Genomic DNA, 14670 nt, shown 5'->3' with positions numbered 1-14670 from the left:
GAAACTACCACTTAACTTCCTTCATACTGGATGCAGATTGCCAAAATCCCAAAGTATCCCTTCATGAACGGCAACAAACCATCAAACCCAACCACGGCTGGATCCTGTCTGTTGCCGATATCTCAGGCTACATTTAAATTGTGCCACATAAACAATGAGTCATCATTGAGAAACTAATGGCACTGAATATTTATATTTCCCTTTGGCTGATAATGCGGCTCAGTTCTTTGTCTTTGTTTGTATACGCTGCTGTATGGGCAATAACACTGTCCAACATGTTGTTATTGCTCATTATGTTCATACGAATTACTGAGTATCTGTACAATTGGCTAAGGATTGAGTGACTATTTTAAGTCAATCAGGGGTCAATCAGTTCACTGTACAAAGGGAGAGGGGACAAGATGCACACAGGAGAAGCAAGTGGCTAAAAATGAGCTATGGAACTATGTGATTGCACGGTACATGGTCACTCATGTATTACACGCTCAAAGTCTGGTTAGAAACTACAATATGACTGAAACAAACCTGAGTCCATGTTAGAGTAATGAAATGGTATGCCGTCTGGAAATGTTTGAGACAAGAGTTATTGTGTGAACGTTTTAATTTATTGAAAGCAAATACCAAAATGCTCCAATCAAAGCTTTGAGGTAATGGCTAAGTAGAATTCTTAATTCAATGAGATAACGAAACAAAGCAAATTCAATTGTCCATTGAAAATATGTTTTTTCATCTATAAAACTAGCAATTGTTAATTCAGTTTTTTACATAAATGTTTAAAATAAATGGATGAAATGAAAACAGTGAAAGAGAAGGATGCAAAGACAGGCAGACGAGAAACTTACTTGTGAAAGTATAGCCTGAGAAGTCCAATTCAACAAAAATAGATGGGTAAAGATGAACAAAATCAGAAGAAACAGAAACAATTAAAACAGAAATGTACAAAAATGGTAGAAGGTGACTGTCCTGTCACTTCACAACTAAATATGAACCATGATAAACAGTGATAATGGGATAGTTCACTTTGGTAAAGTATACAATGTCTTCAGAAAGTATTCACGCACCTTGACATATTCCACATTATGTTGTGTTACAGCCTGAATTCAAAATGGATTCACATCTACACACAATACCCTATAAGGACAAATTGAAAACAAGTTTTTAGAAAGTTTTGAAAATGTATTGAAAATTAAATACAGAAATATCAAATTTACACAAGTATTCACACCCCCGAGTCAGTACTTTGTAGTAGAAGCACCTTTTGGCAGCGATTACAGCTGTGAGTCTTTCTGGCTACGTCTCTAAGAGCTTTCCACACTTGGATTGTGCAACATTTGCCCATTATTCTTTTAAAAATTCTTCAAGTTCTGTCAAATTGGTTGTTGATCATTGCTAGACAACCATTTTCAGGTCTTGCCATAGATTTTCAATACGATTTAAGTAAAAACTGTAAACTGGTCACTCAGGAACATTCACTATCTTCTTGGTTGGCAACTCCAGTTGGCCTTGTGTTTTAGGTTATTGTCCTTCTGAATTCATCTCCCAGTGTCTGGAGGAAAACAGAGGGAACCAGGTTTTCCTCTAGGATTTTGCCTGTGCTTAGCTCCATATTGTTTATTTTTTTATCCTGAAAAACTTCCCAGTCCTTAACAATTACAACAAAACCCATAAGATGATGCAGCCACCACCATGCTTAAACATATGGAGAGTGGTACTCAGTAATGGGTTGTATTGGATTTGCCCCAAACATAACACTTTGTATTCAGGACAAAAAATGTATTGCTTTGCCCCAACTTTGTTGCAAACAGGATGCATGTTTTGGAATATTATTAATTCTGTAAGGGCTTCCTTCTGTTCACTCTGTCATTTAGGTTAGTATTGTGGAGTCCTACAATGTTGTTGATCCAGTCTCAGTTTTCTCCTGTCACAGCCATTAAACTAACTGTTTTAATTCACTATTGGCCTCATGGTGAAATCCCTGAGCAGTTTCCTTCCTTTGTTTTTACACTGAACAAAAATATAAATGCAACATGTAAGGTGTTTGTCCCATGCTTCATGAGTTGAAATAAAAAAATCACAGAAATGTTCCATACGCACAAAAAAGGTTCTCTCACATTTTGTGCACAAGTTTGTTTACTTCCCTGTTAGTTAGCATGTATCCTTTGCCACGATAATCCATTACCTGTCAGGTAAGGCATTTCAAAAAGCTGATTAAACAGCATGATCATTACACGGGGGGGGGGGGGCGTATGCCCTCCAAGGCCCATCCACGGCTGCATCCCTGCCCAGTCATGTGAAATCCATAGATTAGGGCCTAATTCATTTATTTCAGATGACTGATTTCGTTATATGAACTGCAACTCAGTAAAATCTTTGAAATTGTTGCATTTATATTTTTGTTCTGTATGTTTAACCCTTACTTTACCAGCTTGACTGAGAACCCATTCTCATCTACAGCAACAACCTGGGGAATAGTTACAGGGGAGAGGAGGGGGGATGAATGAGCCAATTGTAAGCTGGGGATGGTTAGGTGGTCATGATGGTATGAAGGACAGATTGGGAATTAAGACCAATAAGTGCCATGGCATCTTTAATGACCACAGAGAGTCAGGACAAAAGGCACCACCTTACACAGGCCAATCATTGCCCTGGGGCATTGGGATATTTTTTTTTCAGACCAGAGTAAAGAGTGCCTCCTACTGGCCCTCCAACAGCATCTGGGGTCCCATTCAGGGACCAACCAGAATCAACCCTGCTTAGTTTCAGAGAAAAACCAGCAGAGGGATGCAGGGTGCTATGCTGCTCTCTTCGTCGTGACTGATACACCATCCAAAGTGTAATTAATAACTTTACCATGCTCAAAGGGATATTCAATGTCTTGCTTTTTTAAAACCCATCTACCAATAGGTGCCCTTCTTTGCGAGGCAATGGAAAACCTCCCTGGTCTTTATGGTTGAATCTGGGTATGAGATTCACTGGGGGACACTGTGGGACAGATACTTGTACAGTATGTGTGGAGTACAGAGATGAGGTAGTCATTCAAAAATCACGTTAAACACTATCCATGCAGCTCATAATGTGACTTTTTTACTCCTGAACTTATTTAGGCGTGCAATAAAAAGGGGTTTAATACTTATTAACTCAAGACACTTCAGTTTTTCATTTTGAATTACTTTGTTTAAATTCCACTCTGACATTATGGGGTATTGTGTTGAGCCCAGTGACAAAAAGTCAAAATTATATCCATTTTAAATTCAGGCTGCAATACAACAAAATGTGGAAAAGGAGAAAGGGTATGAACAATTTCTGAAGGCACTGTAACTATTATCAGGAAAAAAAATCATAGATTTATAGAGCTCATGAGCCGTAAAATAAACATACCTAATCAATGTACCTTATAAATTAGGCATGTTTAGCATTCTGGACAGACTTCAAATAATGTCACAGTACTTTCAAGGTGAGAAAACATTCAGAACATTATGAAATAGAGTAATAGAGAGATATGACTTTAGGTCGCTGTTTATCTGATTAAGGTACTCAATGCTCCAAATCAAGATTAAGTAAAAGGACAAGGCATCCCTCTAGACTTCAGACTGAAAAAAGGGTCTAAGTGGGAACTAAGGGTGGTTGCTACAGAAGCACAGAGGGTGAAAAGCACAGATGGAAGCATGGCAAGAAGCAAAACAGAATCAGACTGATTCATGCCTTAAATGTGTTGAATCAGAAGTGAATAAACCTAGAGAAAATAACCTTAACTACCACGTACAGCAACACCGTTCAGCATGACTGACAAACTAGGAGGGAGAAAATAAAATATGGGGTCGCTTTTCCATTCCAACTCTAATTCCTTCAGTGTTTTTAGATGGCTAACACAGTGTGTGAATCTGGGCAGATTCATATTATGCTATTTTATTATGCAGCTCTTACAAATGAGATCCAGTGACTTAAATGTGTAAAGTGGCCTTAATAAAACATCCCAAAAATGGCGCAATCATAAACTGTTCTGGTAGTAAATGAATCTCTATATTTTCAGATTGAATGTTCCCCCTATGCCCGTGCTACTCTACGCATACAGTGGCTTATGAAAGTATTCACCCCCTTGGCATTTTTCCTATTTTGTTGCTTTACAACCTGGAATTAAAATGTATTTTGGGGGGAGGTTTGTATCATTTGATTTACACAACATGCCTACTACTTTGAAGATGCAAATTTTTTTTATTTATTGTGAAACAAAGAAGAAATAATAAGAAAAAAAACCTGAAAACTTAAGCATGCATAACTATTCACCCCCCCCCCCCCCCCCCCCCCCCAAAGTCAATACTTTGTAGAGCCACCTTTTGCAGCAATTACAGCTGCAAGTATCTTTGGGTATGTCTCTATAAGCTTGGCACATCTAGCCGCTGAGATTTTTGCCCGTTCTTCAAGGCAAAACTGCTCCAGCTCCTTCAAGTTGAATGGGTTCCGCTGATTCACAGCAATCTTTAAGTCATACCACAGATTCTCAATTGGATTGAGGTCTGGGCTTTGACTAGGCCATTCCAAGACATTTAAATGTTTCCCCTTAAACCACTTGAGTGTTGCTTTAGCAGTATGCTTAGGGTCATTGTCCTGCTGGAAGGTGAACCTCAGTCCCAGTCTCAAATCACTGGAAGACTGAAACAGGTTTCCCTCAAGAATTTCCCCGTATTTAGCGCCATCCAACAGTTTCCCAGTTCCTGCCGATGAAAAACATCCCTACAGCATGATGCTGCCACCACCATGCTTCACTGTAGGGATGGTGTTCTTGGGGTGATGAGAGGTGTTGGGTTTGTGCCAGATATAGCATTTTCCTTGATGACCAAAAAGCAATATTTTAGTCTCATCTGACCAGAGTACCTTCTTCCATATGTTTGGGGAGTCTCCCACATGCCTTTTGTCGAACACCAAACATGTTTGCCTTTTTTTTCTGGCCATTGTGACGACCCTCCCACTCTGTCTGCCGTATTTTGTCTTTGTTCTTCTTTCCTTATTAGGATGCCGGTGGGCGGAGTTGAGAGGGTCGTCAGCTACATGGGAAACACCTGGGCCCAGGTGTTTCCCAGGATAAATACACCCCTTCCCCATTCATGGAGGAGACTCTCTCCATGCAGACACCTTTGTAGATTGTGTTGTGGTTCTTGGTGGCCGTTTGTTTGCTTTGTATATTTTCCTTAGTTGCTTTAGTTAATAAATATATATTTTGTTACTCCTTATCTCCATGTTGTCTCCCTTTGTTACGGGCTTTAAGCCGGTTCGTGACACCATTCATCCGTAAAGCCCAGCTCTGTGGAGTGTACAGCTTAAAGTGGTCCTATGGACAGATACTCCAATCTCCGCTGTGGAGCTTGCAGCTCCTTTAGCGTTATCTTTGGTCTCTTTGTTGCCTCTCTGATTAATGCCTGGTCCATGAGTTTTGGTGGGCGGCCCTCTCTTGGCAGGTTTGTTGTGGTGCCATATTCTTTCCACTTTTTAATAATGGATTTAATGGTGCTCTGTGGGATGTTCAAAGTTTTGGATATTTTTTTATAGCCCAACCCTGATCTGTACTTCTCCACAACTTTTTCCCTGACCTGTACGGAGAGCTCCTTGGTCTTCATAGTGCCGCTTGCTTGGTGGTGCCCCTTGCTTAGTTGTGTTTCAGACTCTGGGGCCTTTCAGAACAGGTGTATATATACTGAGATCATGTGACACTTAGATTGCACACAGGTGGACTTTATTTAACTAATTATGTGGCTTCTGAAGGTAGTTGGTTGCACCAGATCTTATTTAGGGGCTTCATAGCAAAGGGGGTGAATACATATGCACACAGCACTTTTCCATGTTTTATTTTTTAGATTTTTTTTAAACAAGTTTAAAAAAATTCATTAGACTTCACCAATTTATACTATTTTGTGTATGTCCATTACATGAAATCCAAATAAAAATATATTTAAATTACAGGTTGTAATGCAACAAAATTTGAAAACGCCAAGGGGGGTGAATACTTTTGCAAGGCACTGTATAACAACATTTTCACAACCTGGATTTTGGATTCGTCCGTAGGTAGAACTTGCAGAAACAACCTCTTCTTACTTGTGACTGCATCTGAGATTCAGAATATCAAACCCTCAGTGTTGATTTGTCTGAAGATACCGTTAATCTATAGGAATCTTCCATTATACTGACATAGGCACAATGTATTGTTTAACTCCAAATTCACAATGTTTTACAAGTTTTGAAGATCCGGGCAAATTTTTTGCCAATCTTGAAGTTAGTAAGTAATTGCTTAATAATTAACTCTTCAGTGTCCAGACTAATCGTAAATGTGTGTTTTACCAGAACAGGGTAAAACACTGTAGGTTTATGTGTGTGATGTGTGTTCATTTTTTGTGTGTTCATTTTTTGTGTGTTCATGCTCTCCGATTGGTGCACTCACAAGCACACAGCGCCTCTTTACTAACAAATGTGTTAAAGTGCTAGTCACCACTGTGTTGCAGACGACCAAAATAACACTTGGCCAATTTACCTTGACATCTACACAGATTTTTAGTCCACCAAAATAGCAGCCTTAAAATACATTTGTCAAAATTGTTTTTGATGTTGTGTTGTGTAGTGTGAGTGATGCGAGCGTTGTTCCTTTCATTTAATGATTAGTTAGGCATTAGCATGAATTGATCTATCAGATACCTGTCAAGAGAAAATCTCAAAACGACAAAGAATTGTGCTCTGATAACATTTACAGTTGTCATCGTAGATATTGTCTTTCATTGTCCTTATGAAGAGGGACATTGTCCCAAAACAGCTTGCAGAAATGCACGGACTGAAGTTAGCTTCACAATAAATGGAAAAAGTTTGAGTTGTGTACACTGAGAATGCCGACACACAGAGATAGAGACGAGACAATATCTTTTCTGCACCTAGCAAATTATACTCTGAAGGTTGGGAGGGGTGGTATGTGGGGTAGGGAAGGGGGCTGTCTAGCCCTCTAGAAATAACAACATCCCATGGGGACAGAAGGACTAAATACACCAGAACTGGGTAAAACACTGTAGGCCTATGTGTGTGTGTGTGTGTGTGTGTGTGTGTGTGTGTGTGTGTGTGTGTGTGTGTGTGTGTGTGTGTGACAAACACACACAGACACTAAGGTCACCAGGACCAGCGAAAGGGAGGACAGAAATTTGGATGGCGACCCCCTTCCACCACCCGTTAGCTGAAAAACGTAGGTCTAACGTAACCTAACTTAACGTAACAGGCATAAGAGAAACACCTCAGTGGAATTCCCACATCCAGTTTTCAGTGGAAAAGGAAGCTAGGGTGAAAATAGATGTATCCCTGAAAACCGGAACATCCGGTGGTTGGTAACTCCGCTAAGGCTAATGCAAACAGACACACAGGCTGGGGGCAGTTGGCAATGCATCCCTGGAGCGCAGTGGCTGGTCCTTCAAGGAGATCAGAAGGAAGATGCATTATGCATGTGGCGCTGGGAGCTTGGGAGGGATAGGTGGTCGCGGCTGGATGGCTAGACTACACAAGGTGGTGATAGGGAGGAAAAGCATTCGGGTCAGGTGAGTGCTATCTCTCTGCAGGAGGGAACAAGGAAGGAGGGAAGAACTTACGAACTGGCTCTGTCTTGAAGTTCAGAGGAGTGCTGCTCTCGCCCTCACCCTTGCCGTTGATGGCAGACATCTTGACCTCATAGAAGGTCTCGGGCTTCAGGCCAACGATGGTGATCATGCTCAGGCCTGTCGGAAAAAAGGGGGATTTTAGAAAGCTCCATTAAAGACATTGATACAGACCTAGTCACCCGGCTGGCTGATGAAGCCCACTTGTAATGTCTTGGATGGCTCAAGGACAAGGATCATCAACTAGATTCAACCCTGGGCCAATTTTTTGTTGTTGAGTGGATGGTCAGCAGGCCAGACATAATTACAAATCATTTGTAGACTACAAATTGACTGCAAGAAGCCCAAACCGATATAATATTTGACTAAAACATACTCATTTCAAACCTTGCTTACATTTGTATACGATCACTCTACTATGCATAGGAATACTTTGGAATAGATTTCCTAAATTAAAATTACTTGGAGCTGATTTGCTGGTGTTTTTACAGTCTTATGTCCCAAAATTGCTCAGAAAACTTTAAGGGCCAAATAAAATTACCCACGGGCCTCCAGTTGGGGAACCTTGCTCTAGGATGAGTGATGCAATGGGAGGCCTCTGCTAAGAGGAGCAGAGGGCAGGACAGAGTGATGGTTGTTATTGCGATCTCCTCTCTGTCGAGGAGCAAGACAGTGTGGTGGAAAAGAGAGTGATCTGAGAGGGGGTATGTTGGCACTGTTTTTTGTGTATGAGCGAGCGTAGAGGCTGGCCCTTGTCTGTTTGAGTGAGTGAGTGGGGAGGTTTATTGCTTGACACTGTGTGTGTGGGGGGGGGGGGGGAGTGTGTGTGAGGATGCCATATGTTTAGGTTGTCTGTGTTTTGTTTCTGTGTGTGTGTGAATATTTTCTAGTCCATAACTAGGTATCTGTGTGTAGTTGTTGGCAGGCCTTTCACAGTGCAAATGTCTATTGGCAGGCTGTTATGTGTGTGTCTGTGTGCAGAATTGCAGTCACTGGTGTGTGAACCAAGTTGCCTTTAGTTTGGGTGCTTCTGTGTGTGTGTGTGTGTGTGTGTGTGTGTGTGTGTGTGTGTGTGTGTGTGTGTGTGTGTGTGTGTGTGTGTGTGTGTGTGTGAGTGTGTGTGTGTGTGTGTGTGTGTGTGTGTGTGTATGTGTGTGTGTGTGTGTGTGTGTGTGTGTGTGTGTGTGTGTGTGTGTGTGTGTGTGTGTGTGTGCGCGCATCAGGCTGGGCTGTGACAAGTGGCCCCTGGGTTCTGGGCTGACAGAGCAGCCTGTCAACAATCTGCTGATATATCCCATGTGAGAGTAAGACAGACAGACCAACAGATGTGCCCACATTAGAGTCCTGCATCAGGTTGGATACCCACGGTTCCCCACAGTTCACCCGCAAAAAAAATCAGCTAGTGGGTGGAATGAAAAAATGATTTCAACCTGCAGGTCAGCTCGCGGTTCAGAACAATTATATTGCGGGACAGAAACGTTAAATAAAATGTAAACATTTTTACAAAGCCAGGAGCTTGTTGTGTTGTGTTGCGAATCACATTCTGTGAGTTTACATACACTTAGGTTGGAGTCATTAAAACTCATTTTTCAACCACTCCACAAATTTCTTGTTAACAAACTATAGTTTTGGCAAGTCTGTTAGAACATCTACTTTGTGCATGACACAAGTAATTTTTCCAACAACTGTTTACAGACAGATTATTTCACGTATAATTAACTGTATCACAATTCCAGTGTGTCAGAAGTTTACATACACTAAGTTGAGTGTGCCTTTAAACAGCTTGGAAAATTCCAGAAAATTATGTCATGGCTTTAGAAGCTTCTGATAGGCTAATTTACATCATTGAAGTCAATTGGAGGTGTACCTGTGGATGTATTTCAAAGTCTACCTTCAAACGCAGTGCCTCTTTGCTTGACATCATGGGAAAATCAAATGAAATCAGCCAAGACCTCAGAAAAAAAGTTGTAGACCTCCACAGGTCTGGTTCATCCTTGGGAGCAATTTCCAAACGCCTGAAGGTACCACGTTTATCTGTACAAACAATAGTACGCACCATGGGATCATGGGACCTCACAGCCATCATACCGCTCAGGAAGGAGACGCATTCTGTCTCCTAGAGATGAACGTACTTTGGTGTGAAAAGTGCAAATCAATAACAGAACAACAGCAAAGGACCTTGTGAAGATGCTGGAGGAAACAGGTACAAAAGTATCTATATCCACAGTAAAACGAGTCCTATATCGACATAACCTGAAAGGCCGCTCAGCAAGGAAGAAGCCATTGCTCCAAAATCGGCATAAAAAAGCCAGACTACGGTTTGCAACTGCACATGGGGACAAAGATCGTACGTTTTTTTGGTATGAAACAAAAATATAACTGTTTGGCCATAATTACCATCGTTATGTTTGAAGGAAAAAGGGGGAGGCTTGCAAGCCGAAGAACACCGTCCCAAAAGTGAAGCACGGGGGTGGCAGCATCATGTGGGGCGGCAGGGTAGCCTAGTGGTTAGAGCGTTGGACTAGTAACCGAAAGGTTTCATGTTCAAATCCCCAAGCTGACAAGGTCGTTCTGCCCCTGAACAGGCAGTTAACCCACTGTTCCTAGGCCGTCATTGAAAATAAGAATTTGTTCTTAACTGACTTTCCTAGTTAAATAAAGGTAAAAATGAATGTTGTGGGGGTGATTTGCTGCAGGAGGGACTGGTGCACTTCATGAAATAGATGGCATCAAGAGAAGAACATTTCTGTGGCTATATTGAAACAACATCTCAAAACATCAGTCAGGAAGTTAAAGCTTGGTTGAAAATGGGTCTCCCAAATGGACAATGACCCCAAGCATACTTCCAAAATGGCTTAAGGACAACGAAGTCAAGGTATTGGAGTGGCCATCACAAAGCCCTGACCTCAATCCTATAGAAAATTTGTGGGCAGAACTGAAAAGCCTGTGTGAGCAAGGAGGCCTAAACCTGACTCAGGTCTGTCAGGAGGAATGGGCCAAAACTCACCCAACCTATTGTGGAAGGCAACCCTAAACGTTTGGCAAAAGTTTATTAATTTAAAGGTAATGCTACCAAATACTAATTGAGTCTATGTAAACTTCTGACCCACTGGGAATGTGATGAAAGAAATAAAAGCTGAAATAAATAATTCTCTCATTATTTCACATTCCTAAAATAAAGTGGTGATCCTAACTGACCTAAGACAGGGAATATTTACTCTGATTAAATGTCAGGAATTGTGAAAAACTGAGTTTAAATGTATTTGGCTAATGTGTATGTAAACAACTGTATAGGCTACCAGCCATGCATGCAGTGGATCAGGGAACTGTCTATTATTTGTGTAGTGCTGAAATTTATGTTTCATCCTCCCACGTCAAAATAAGTTGCCAAGTGTACTTTCCCTGGCTAGCTTAGCTCACAGAAAAATGTCTAACGTAGGATAAATAAAAAGAAAGGTTATGAAATGGACCTATACCATCGTGGAAACAGGTGCTGCACAAGTAAAATCCCCAGTTTGGTTGGGAAGGATTTGGGACTCATTGTGGACAAGGACAACAACCCGGTAGCTGGATACACAGCCAGCAAAAAGTGCAAGCAGGTATTTGTTGACGATAGGCTAATTCAGTTTATTATCAGTTAATTATTACTTTAATTCAGGCTTTCGTTCATTCAGACCTTATGCAGCCATATCAAGTTTAAACCAGTGTGCTGGTCAATGTTTGAGTGGTAAATAAATGTATGCTGCCAATATTAGATTCTGGGAATTGTTTATTTCAGCTTCAATTAAACTATTTGATTATCTAAACAATATTGAACGTAAAGGTCTTGTTTTGTTATGTCGTGGGCCCGGTTCCACAAGGGGGCTAAAGTGACTTAGCCCCCTCAGTTCAAACTTTAGCCCCCTCAGTTGTAGTCTAATGTCCCTATATAAACAAAAAACAGAACTCATCATAAGGGGCCGCAGTGGCTCATGGGTCCTCAGTGGCCCACATCCTTCACCCCCCCCCCCCCCCCCCCCCCCCCCCCCACCTTGCGAGAAAAACATTTTAGCGGCCCCCTTTGTGCCAGCGAATATACATTCTTTTTTAGCTTTAATGTTCATTTCCTGCAATTTTGCACATTTAGCCATGGTCGGAGAAAATATGATTTTATTATATAACTGATGATCAATGGGCCAAGATAACTGATGATCAATGGGTCAATACATGGGTCAAATTTGACCTGTAGGGCGCTTTCCATCGTGCTGATATAGAGCAGCAGAGAGGCTACAGATTTCAAAAACAATGATTTTTGAGTCTTGGCATTTGAACTTTATGTTTACTGTGGTATAGCATAATTATTTAAGCAGAATTCAATATAATTCCAATGCAAGAACCACCAAACATGTGGAGTTTCAACTGTCCCCTTGGTCACTTGATCCTGGCGCCGGGTCTGTTATGTCAGCTATAGGCTTTCATTAGGTAATAAAGGTAATTAGAAGGCCCATTTTAACAGAGCGATTTAAGATGTCAATGAGCCGCATCTCATTGTAAAACTAAAAAGATATCATTAATTCATGGCATGGTTTCCTTTTATCCAAATGTTGAAAAGTCATGAAGATAAATCAATTCATGCAGGGAGGGGAATAATCGCTACTACTCCTACTCTGGAGTCATAAAAACAATACTATTTGTCAGGTCACAGATCGGCTCTCGGAACAAATCTATGCTGGTAGGTCAGGTTGCGGAGAAAAATCTTATGTCGGGTATCAGGTGGGGCTCAGAATTGATGTGGCCGGTGTGGGGCGAGTGTAGCTCCAAAAAATGGACACGCGCAGGATTCTAGCCCACATAGACTTCTAGCCCCTGACAGATTTGGCGCGTTGTGTTGCCGCACTGATAATCAAATTCTAATATCTACCCCAATATCCTACATAAATGATGGGCGGCATATAGCCTAGCGGTTAAGAGTGTTGGGCCAGTAAACAAAAGGTCCCTGGTTTGAATCCCCGAGCCGGCAAGGAGGAAAAATCTGCTGTTCTACCCTTGAGAAAAGCAGTTAACCTCCAACACCAACTGCTCCTCGGGTGCAGTGGATGTGGATTAAGGCAGCCCCCAGCACCTCTATGATTCAGAGGGATTGGGTTATATTTTGGTTGAATGCATTCAGTTGTGCAACGGAATAGGTCTCCCCTTTCCCCTTATATTTTATTTACACGTTATTTATCCATGACCCATTGAGGTGGTTCGTCTCCTCCAAGAGAACACTGGCCAAGACTCAATATGAAAGCTATTGATAATGCTCTGACTCTAGGCCTGTTTCTACGAACAAGCCTTATTCAAACTGAATGCTGACGTTCACATTTCTGGCTTGCTTTGATAAACTTGCCTACTCCAGAAACATTTCTGTATGTATATGGCTCTGGTCTACTGGCAATGTCATCTTGTTCTGGTCTGTCTGTCTGTCTGTCTGTCTGTCTGTCTGTCTGTCTGTCTGTCTGTCTGTCTGTCTGTCTGTCTGTCTGTCTGTGAGACTCACCATCCTCTGCGTCGTACTCCCTGCTGGTCCAGTCTTGGCCCTTCATGCGCCACTCGGCCCGATATTTGAGGATGGCAACTCCGCCGCTGGCATCGGGCTCCTCAAACTCTACAACGACTGTACTGGAGAAAGGCTCCACGCGCTCGATGGCGGGCGCCGACGGCACATCTACACAACACCACGGAAACATACAGGTTTAATCCTGTCCCTGGAGACCCACAGGATGTGTAGCCAATCAGGATCAAGGATTTCAAGGATTCAACCAATCATAAAGAGAAATGTGCCAAATTCATCCAATCATAGGGCCACATGTGAAGAGATCAGTCAATAACGGTTTCAAGGTGCTGGCAGTCTCATGTTACTACAGGTGACGGGAGCTACAGTACATGTGAAATGCTGTACCAACTGCAATGGAATAATGCAAATGATATCTTCCAAATCCTTTTGGCAAGTCTCAGGCACTCAAGAACATGTTGGGATGATATTCTGAGAAGCACATGGTTTACTGACACAGGGTGCCTAAAAAACTAGCTTAAAAAACGAGCTTAAAAAATGTAAGCATGGTTCTCCCATTGGTGCACTCACAAGCACACATTGCCACTCTACTAAAAAAGGTGTTAAAGTGCATGTCACCACTGTGTTGCAGACGACAAAAAAAAACACTTGGCCAACTACCCATGACATCTGCACTGGTTTATAGTCCGCCAAAATAGCAGCCCTCAATTTGCACTAAACGCCAATATGTCTGAAAACGCCCTGAAAATTATACCCATTATGTTTTTATCACAATGGCACTTCACCTTAACAACTGAAAAGTAACTAATCTTGAAGCTATAAACAGTAAGTCAACCTCCAGATGTGATGTATGAAACTAACAGAGAAAAATACTTGAGGTTTTTAAAGTAAAATCAAGACCAAACTTCACGGTGGGCCTCCGCTGAACTGTTCCAGAAATGGTTGAGAATGCTTGAGGTGTGGTAATGACACTGGGCGGCTGCATTGGATTTTCCTTCCATTTAAATGAAAATACAAACTTCTATTGCTATCTTGGTTCAGCTATACAGTTTCATAATGAATTCACAATCAATTAAACAATAACGAATACATATGAATCTGAATATATCTTGGTGAAATCATTGTGTACATTATATTACAGAGTAAGCCCTGTTTACTGACCTGCTTGGATGAGGAGGAACTCCTTGGACTCTGTTCCGATTAAGTTGGTGGCTGTGCAGTTGTAGCTTCCAAAGTCATTCTGGGAATCTGGGGTGACCTAGAAGAAGACATAAGATGTCTGCATCAACAACATCTTCTTCCTTCAGTGATCTGACGTACCCCAGATGATAGCAGTGCCTTTTGTTCCTCACCACTTGCACATGTCTTGCTCAATAATTATCAAGTGGTGGGGGCGGTTGGACCCTCCGGCGGCACCATTAACCAGCCATTTTAGTGTAAATGTACCAGCGGCTCATACAGGCCTCTTTGTGCCACAGAGAGTGTTCTGGGTTCAGGGGACTCGGGGCATGAAACTCACTT

At 41.7% G+C, this 14670-nt stretch overlaps 1 protein-coding gene across 19 annotated transcripts in view; it reads right to left on the bottom strand.

The window, feature by feature from the left end:
* LOC110533530 (neural cell adhesion molecule 1) overlaps window positions 1-14670 on the bottom strand; it is a 321863-nt gene that overhangs the window by 42874 nt on the left and 264319 nt on the right. For 10 of the 19 annotated variants that reach the window (XM_036989940.1, XM_036989941.1, XM_036989944.1 and 7 more), the window contains 3 exons: window positions 14311-14407; window positions 13135-13302; window positions 7611-7736 (listed from right to left, as the gene is read on the bottom strand). In XM_036989940.1, the coding sequence (XP_036845835.1) occupies window positions 7611-7736; window positions 13135-13302; window positions 14311-14407 (391 nt within the window). Of the gene's footprint in view, window positions 1-525; window positions 562-842; window positions 858-4872; window positions 4876-7610; window positions 7737-13134; window positions 13303-14310; window positions 14408-14670 lie in introns of all 19 variants that reach the window. The other 9 variants (XM_036989943.1, XM_021617839.2, XM_036989945.1 and 6 more) reach the window with 3 other exon arrangements.

The sequence above is a fragment of the Oncorhynchus mykiss genome, chromosome 10 (genome assembly GCF_013265735.2).
Source record: "Oncorhynchus mykiss isolate Arlee chromosome 10, USDA_OmykA_1.1, whole genome shotgun sequence".
In the NCBI taxonomy this organism is placed as follows: Eukaryota; Metazoa; Chordata; class Actinopteri; order Salmoniformes; family Salmonidae; genus Oncorhynchus; species Oncorhynchus mykiss.
The sequence above is the reverse complement of the archived record's forward strand: the minus strand, read 5'-3'. Positions and strand labels throughout refer to the sequence as shown.